At 44.8% G+C, this 8,370-nt stretch overlaps 1 protein-coding gene across 1 annotated transcript; it reads left to right on the top strand.

Annotated features, from left to right (window-relative positions):
• The first annotated feature begins 6,667 nt into the window (after positions 1–6,667).
• On the top strand, positions 6,668–8,141 carry LOC147300575 (nanos homolog 2-like). The gene has a single exon (XM_086285108.1). The coding sequence runs from the start codon at positions 6,780–6,782 to the stop codon at positions 7,278–7,280; it is 501 nt and encodes a 166-aa protein (XP_086141234.1). The 5' UTR covers positions 6,668–6,779; the 3' UTR covers positions 7,281–8,141.
• Positions 8,142–8,370: the final 229 nt, after the last annotated feature.

The following is an 8,370-nucleotide window of genomic DNA, read 5'->3' as shown; positions in this document are numbered from 1 at the left end:
CACACACACACACACACACACACTGTAAGGTCTGAAGTGCAAAATTTGAATTACATTCCTTTGTATCTCTCCCTCTCTCTCTCTCTCTCTCTCTGTCTCTCTCTCTCTCTCTCTCTGTCAACACACACACACACACACACACACACACACACACACACACGCACACACACACGCTCAATGGAGTATAAAATAAAGACCGGGGCAGTTCTCTCACTGGAGTCTCTTAGAGTGGAGGCTGCCCTTGCTAGCAAGAAGTTCTGTGTGTTTCTCTTCTCTGAGTCTTTACTGAAGAAGTGTTTTATAACATTTTCCTTAACAACTGACATGTGTTTTTTGTGTAAAAGAGAGAGACACACACACACACACACACACACACACACACACACACACACACACACACACACTCACACTCAGCGGCTCAGAGATGAGGGAAAAACAACAGAAATCAGGATAGATTTTAATGTCAGGAGATGCCCTGTGATGCTGGGGCCATTGTGTAAGATTGGAATGTGTACCAGTGGCTGGTGGGTGGTCCTTGAAGGTCCCGGGAGGAGGCGGCGAGGAGGCAGCGGGTGGCTGGGCTTCGGCCTTGGCCCAGGAACGTCATTTATTCTGCGTGGTGCCGCGTGTGCCCTGTGCAGCTTCGATGTGTGCGGCTGACGCTCTGTGGTTCCTGTTCCTGTCATAAAAGGCCCTGTACAAGGGGATAAGAAATGCATCATTGGTTACCAAAATAAAACAGTGTCTTTCTGCCTGTGTCATTCTGTTTGGTTTCTTTGAGCGTTTGTTTCTTAAATACACAGCAAGTGTCACTCTCTCTCTCTCTCTCTCTCTCTGTCACACACACACACACACCAAAGCACACACACCAAAGCGCGCACACACACACACACACACACCAAAGCGCGCACACACACACACACACACACACACACACACACACACACACACACACTGTGAGGTCTGCAGTTCAAAATTTGAATCTCAGAGCTTGGTGTTTTTGTCTCCCTCCAGTGGACAAATGCAGGTATGATTAGGGTTGGTTAGGTTAAGGGGATTTAGCCAGAGCTTGACGGAATAAAATGGAATAACTGGGAAAGTAAGTGTCGTAGAGGGATGAAAGTGGTGTCTACGTGGGGTGTTTCTGCCGCTCCGCACGCGCTGGTGAAGACCCCATGTCGATAGCACCAACGGTTCTGGACTTGGTGTAAATGGGTCCAAATTTGACGGAATAAAAAGGTCAAAGTGGCAGATAGGAGTGTCCGATCGGGCCGATTCCACCACCACTGTACTCAGCAGGCCCTGCCGGGTCGTTCGACACGCAGCATGGCAGGGATCGGTGACATAACATGTAGCAGTTTCCCTTCACAGAAGCGTCTGCAGCAGGTGGGTGGAGGAGGAGGCAGCAGAACCAGGCCTTTGGAGCACTGTGTCATCTCCTGGTCCTGATGCTTTGAATCTCCCTCTCTGTCTGTCTGTCTGTCTGTCTGTCACACACACACACACACACACACACACACACACAGAAGCTGGTCAAGTGCTGTGCAACTGGGATTGCACCTGTCGTCCACAGGAGGGCGCCTAGCTGGGAAGTCCAGTACATTCCATATTAAAGTTGTTGCAAGTGCATTTTTTGTGTAAAAGACAGACACACACACACACACACACACACACACACACACACACACACACAGTAAGGTCTGAAGTGCAAAATTTGAATTACATTCCTTTGTATCTCTCCCTCTCTCTCTCTCTCTCTCTCTCTCTCTCTCTGTCTCTCTCTCTCTCTCTCTGTCAACACACACACACACACACACACACTCACACACACCAAAGCACACAGACAGAAGCTGGTCACAACTGCTGTGCAACTGGGATTGAACCAGGGGGGCTCCCTCTGCTGGCTCAATGCGGTACAAAGTGTCAGAAGCTGTTAGATATCTGCTTTTGACAATCAATTGCACCTGTCATCCACAGGAGGGCGCCTAGCTGGGAAGTCCAGTACATTCCATATTAAAGTTGTTGCAAGTGCATTTTTTGTGTAAAAGACAGACACACACACACACACACACACACACACACACTGTAAGGTCTGAAGTGCAAAATTTGAATTACATTCCTTTGTATCTCTCCCTCTCTCTCTCTCTCTCTCTCTCTCTGTCTCTCTCTCTCTCTCTCTCTCTCTGTCAACACACACACACACACACACACACACACACACTCAATGGAGTATAAAATAAAGACCGGGGCAGTTCTCTCACTGGAGTCTCTTAGAGTGGAGGCTGCCCTTGCTAGCAAGAAGTTCTGTGTGTTTCTCTTCTCTGAGTCTTTACTGAAGAAGTGTTTTATAACATTTTCCTTAACAACTGACATGTGTTTTTTGTGTAAAAGAGAGAGAGACACACACACACACACACACACACACACACACACACACACACACACACACACACACACTCACACTCAGCGGCTCAGAGATGAGGGAAAAACAACAGAAATCAGGATAGATTTTAATGTCAGGAGATGCCCTGTGATGCTGGGGCCATTGTGTAAGATTGGAATGTGTACCAGTGGCTGGTGGGTGGTCCTTGAAGGTCCCGGGAGGAGGCGGCGAGGAGGCAGCGGGTGGCTGGGCTTGAGCTGTGGATCAGGGACGTCATTAATTCTGCCTGGTGCTGCGTGTGCCCTGTGCAGCTTGGATGTCTGCCGCTGACGCTCTGTGGTTCCTGTTCTGCTGATCTCCTGGTCCACACACGGCTTCAGGGTGCACTGTACAAGCGGAGAAGAAATGCATCATTGGTTACCAAAATAAAACAGTGTCTTTCTGCCTGTGTCATTCTGTTTGGTTTCTTTGAGCGTTTGTTTCTTAAATACACAGCAAGTGTCTCTCTCTCTCTCTCTCTGTCTGTCTCTCTGTCACACACACACACACACACACACACACAGAAGCAGAGCAGCTGCTTTGCCACTGGGATTGAACAAGAGGTGCTCCCTCTGCTGGCTCAATGCGGTACAAAGTGTCAGAAGGTGTTATACCGGCGAAAATAACATCTTTCAATTGCATGTTTGGTCCACAGGATGGCGCCTAGCTGGCAAGTCCTGTACATTGCATATTAAAAGTTGTTGCAAGTGCACTCACATGTATTTTTTGTGTAAAAGAGACACACACACACACACACACACACACACACACACACACACACACGCTCAATGGAGTATAAAATAAAGACCGGGGCAGTTCTCTCACTGGAGTCTCTTAGAGTGGAGGCTGCCCTTGCTAGCAAGAAGTTCTGTGTGTTTCTCTTCTCTGAGTCTTTACTGAAGAAGTGTTTTATAACATTTTCCTTAACAATTGACATGTGTTTTTTGTGTAAAAGAGAGAGAGACACACACACACACACACACACACACACACACACACACACACACACTCAGCGGCTCAGAGATGAGGGAAAAACAACAGAAATCAGGATAGATTTTAATGTCAGGAGATGCCCTGTGATGCTGGGGCCATTGTGTAAGATTGGAATGTGTACCAGTGGCTGGTGGGTGGTCCTTGAAGGTCCCGGGAGGAGGCGGCGAGGAGGCAGCGGGTGGCTGGGCTTGAGCTGTGGATCAGGGACGTCATTAATTCTGCCTGGTGCTGCGTGTGCCCTGTGCAGCTTGGATGTCTGCCGCTGACGCTCTGTGGTTCCTGTTCTGCTGATCTCCTGGTCCACACACGGCTTCAGGGTGCACTGTACAAGGGAAGAAGAAATGCATCATTGGTTACCAAAATAAAACAGTGTCTTTCTGCCTGTGTCATTCTGTTTGGTTTCTTTGAGCGTTTGTTTCTTAAATACACAGCAAGTGTCACTCTCTCTCTCTCTGTCACACACACACACACACACACACACCAAAGCACACACACCAAAGCACACACACACACACACACACACACACACACACACACACACACACACACTGTGTATCATCACTGATTTCTATAATCCACATAATCCAGATTCGATTTGGTGCAATTTTTACTCAGAAAGTGAGAGATCTTATAATTCTGATCATTTATCAGTACTGACACTAAACTTTATCAGAGATGTGACCATCACAGCACATGCCGTTGTGTCAAAGTAACTGAGAATAAAAAAATAAAAAAATAAAAACATAAAGGAGATTTTCCTGGCATGGATTTTATAGCAGATAACCTTAAAAATATTCTGCAATTATACCTAATTTGAAAAAGTTTACATTTCTTCAGTATTAAACAGCAGAAATTAAGCTTTATTATCCGACGTCATTTACAAAGGAAAGAAAAGACAGCGGCCGCCAGCGCTGTAAACAACGGTAGACTGATGGGTAATAAGCGAATGAGTAATGCAGAAAACACATGTTTGAGATGGGAAACTTTTCTTGAAGTTTCTCTCACAGTTCACGCACAGCTGTGGGTTTTATCGTGTTGGAAGCAAAACAGCAAAAGTAAGAAGGAATTAAGGATGATATTAGCCCCCACGCCGACTAAGCTAATTCTGATGCGTCGGTCCGCTCTGTTTACGTCTTCGTGTGGAATGCGTTTCCTGCTCTCATTTGCTGGTTGTTGTTGAAATAGTTTTGTGAGCTTTAACCTGAGATTCTGGCGTTTCTGGTAAAACACATTTATATTCATTCAATTCAGGATTTAATGAATCGATATCGCTTCATTCAAGCTACTCACCCGTCTCTATCCACCTCCACGTCCAGCTCGACCACGGACAGAGGTCCCGCCCCGACTATCTCTGATTGGTTTAGACCACGAAGGGGAATGACGTGTGTCTGTTGTTGAACACATGGACGTCTGTCGCTTGGCGAGCGATCGGGTGGTTTAGCGAGTGTCAGCCTCTTAAGTTTAAGACAAGCCCGGCTGCTTTTTAAGCGACGCGGCGCTAGCTACCCAGCTAGCTCAGTACACAGGAACTACTTCCGGTAGTTATACAAAATAAAAGCGTCCCCCATTATAATCCGCTATAATGCCATACTTCCGCTGCGCGCGCCGTTGATATATACCTTGGCTTTACATTAATTGTGAGAAAACAAAACAAACAAATAACTCACCGTTGAGTCGATTGTGAGGTAGTGTAAAGACGAATGAATCGGCTGGGTTATTGCACGCTGTCAACTGGTCTGTAGTGTAGGATTTGTCGATATCTGACAAGTATGCCAACCACAGGGACACAGCGGCCGCCTCCATTACTCCCGACATACCACTAGAGTGAGCCAGCACACCACAAATGAAGTTTTCTTGTTCTCCATTCATTTCAATGGGAAAAAACTTGCATTAAAATATTCATATTTAAAAAACTATAGAAGTAATAAACACCAAAAGTCATAGCAACTCATTCCAGCTCCAGCCGCACACAATGATATATCATATGTGAACCTTGTCTCAAAACTGTGGGGCGAGTTAAGGTCCAAAATAAACACCAAAAGTCATAGCAATTAGATGGAGTCATTGCTTTGGCAATGACTCCATCTAATGGTTAAATTTCTGAACTGCAGGCTCAGTAAGTAAGTAAGTAAGTAAGTAAGTAAACTTTATTTATTAAGCGCTTTTCACAGACAGACATTCACAAAGCAGCAGTGATGAGACGCAGGTCTTGCGTCCATGACTGCCCTCGCGAGTTAAAGACAGCTGCAGTGTTTGTGTTTTCTAACTCAGGTGTCTCAGCTGAAGAACTGCGGGGTGATTTTAAGAAATCCCCTGTCAATTGGTTATGAGCAAAAATTGTTTCTATAAAATAAAAATTAAAAAAACAAAAAAAAACCCAGTTTCAACCGTAACGTGAAGTACACATTTTATTATTTTTTTCCTTTTAGTGAAAGGAAACAGCCGTCGCCGGTATGCTAGTGCGCACGCTCCACCCCCTCCTACGCCTCTTTCCCCCCCTTCTTTTTGCTTTGTAAATAAACAGAAATGTGACTTTTGCTTCATAAACAGTTTGACAAACAAGTGGTGCCTGCAGGGTGTATATTCATGGTATAACCGGCATAAACACAGCCTCACTTCGTGTGTGATTGTGCAGGAAATACAACTGTGCGCTCAGCTTCGAAAAAGGACCGCATCTATCCATTTATCCTCATACCTCACCTCTATGTATGTGCTCTCTTTGAGCGCAGGTGCGGCTCTTTGCTGTGACACATCTCTAATGTAGTCTAGACGCTCCGGCGCCAGGGGTCATCGGGTGACACACACACACACACACAAACAACAAGTAACACAACATGGACCATGAACTCTGCGTGACTCAACTATACCAAGACAGTTCACCTATTACGAGCCTTTAAAGTAAGCTTATTGCTAAATAGTCTTGATATTTAATCAACAGGTAAGGTAACACCTGATTCTGTTCACATGGACGGAGTTTTTTCAGTGCTAAATAGTCTGCACATCCCGGCTCTTATTATTTATTTTGCTGCGTTATTTTGCAAAATTATCTAATCTAAAAATAAACTACATAAATGAGTGCGATGCAATATTTTGCTCTTGGTGTTTTCAGTCCTTTATGTCCATCTTATGTGTCCTTTTTTTCTGTTATCAATCAACCAACCGATCATTCGATTAAAGGCCTGTCAACGGGCTTCGTAAAGGTTCTTTTAAGGTCACCAGAAAGCTACATAAAAGACTGCACCTGCACCAAAGTTCTTTTTTTTTTCTCTCTATCTCCGAACATTGTTGCATTTTAAAACCTTCTTCAGTGAGCTATAAATATGAGGCGCTCCAAACACACTCTCAGTTTTACTTCTGCCAAAAAATGACCACAATGCCGAGACAACTGGAGGTCCAGAACTCGATCCTCACTGGTGGGGACAGCTTTAACATGTGGCACGACTACATGAATCTGAGCCAAGTGTTCGAGAAACTGTGCAGCAACCGTGAGGTTGATAACCGAGACACCGAGCGTCCAAAGAAGGGACAAGCGCCCCCTTGGAGTAAGGTCCACACTTCCACTCGGGGGAAGAAATCCTCCAAAAACTCATCACAGTCCAGTCCGACCAGCAGCGCGTCGGACACCAGCAGCAGCGCCTCATCCTCGGACTACTGCCGCTTATGCAAGCAGAACGGGGAGACTCCGAGGGTGTACCTATCTCACAAGCTCAAATCAGACGACGGGATAGTTTTCTGCCCCGTCCTCCGGAACTACACTTGCCCGATCTGCGAAGCCACCGGTGACAGCGCTCACACACGCAAGTACTGCCCGCAGATGAAGTGCGAGGCTGCTGGGAGGATGCAGACGGTAGGCAAGTTCTGGTAGCTGCTGAAAACTGAAGCTGCGAGAAACTGTACATATTTACCGAACTGTTTGGGGTATGTGTTCGTGTTGGCAGAGACCGTTTCAGTTCCAAAGACTGTTTCAAGTTTGACTGTCAAACACTCCGCTGCAGTCTGCAGCAAGGAGCTCTCATCCAGCACATCTGTGGAGCCCCGAGCCGGGGTGAGCGCTCTCAAACCTCGGAAAAAATTAAACTCTTTAAAGTCCTCGAGTGTTTATTGTTGTTGTTATTGTTGTTGTTGTTGTTTAATATGATACAATTTCGGGGGTACTTCATAGGTCACAAGTGAAACACTAAAGTGGCTAACCTTTCTGTGGAATTAAATAGATTTCTAAAAATGTGCCCATAGTGTCAGTGCGCGAGTCTTTTAGTTAAAATGCAAATGCTATATTATCCCTCATGTCAGACAGATTATTCGACAAAAACGTCAGTATTTTGTCTTTTTTTTTTTTTTTTTTTTTTTTTTTTGGTATTATAGAAAATTTTTAACTCACATGCAACTCTTCCACTTGAAGTTACAGATGTACCTGAACTCACCAGAGAACATGCGTCATAAAAAAATAATTAAATTAAATTAAAAGTAACACTTCAAGGCAAAAGTGAAACGATTATGTGAAGTGAGAAATTGAATTAAGGTTCAATAGTTTTAGTTTCAAAATAGAGGGGCTGGGGAAATACAGTATACAAGGTCAAAACAGAGTTTGTACAAGTTTGTACAAAGACAGCTGCAGTGTTTGTGTTTTCTAACTCAGGTGTCTCAGCTGAAGAACTGCGGGGTGATTTTAAGAAATCCCCTGTCAATTGGTTATGAGCAAAAATTGTTTCTATAAAATAAAAATTAAAAAAACACAAAAAAAACCCCAGTTTCAACCGTAACGTGAAGTACACATTTTATTATTTTTTTCCTTTTAGTGAAAGGAAACAGCCGTCGCCGGTATGCTAGTGCGCACGCTCCACCCCCTCCTACGCCTCTTTCCCCCCCTTCTTTTTGCTTTGTAAATAAACAGAAATGTGACTTTTGCTTCATAAACAGTTTGACAAACAAGTGGTGCCTGCAGGGTGTATATTCAT

This window comes from Aulonocara sp. 'chitande type north' Nkhata Bay, unplaced genomic scaffold, assembly GCF_057382095.1.
Source record: "Aulonocara sp. 'chitande type north' Nkhata Bay isolate Kocher_YH1m ecotype deep benthic unplaced genomic scaffold, A_spYH_male_GT1.1 unmapped_scaffold_29, whole genome shotgun sequence".
Classification (NCBI taxonomy): domain Eukaryota; kingdom Metazoa; phylum Chordata; class Actinopteri; order Cichliformes; family Cichlidae; genus Aulonocara; species Aulonocara sp. 'chitande type north' Nkhata Bay.
This window is presented reverse-complemented; position numbering and strand designations above follow the sequence as displayed.

Bases quoted from the DNA above. Each gene is read 5' to 3' on its own strand.
- LOC147300575 (XM_086285108.1), top strand. From the start codon at position 6,780: ATGACCACAATGCCGAGACAACTGGAGGTCCAGAACTCGATCCTCACT.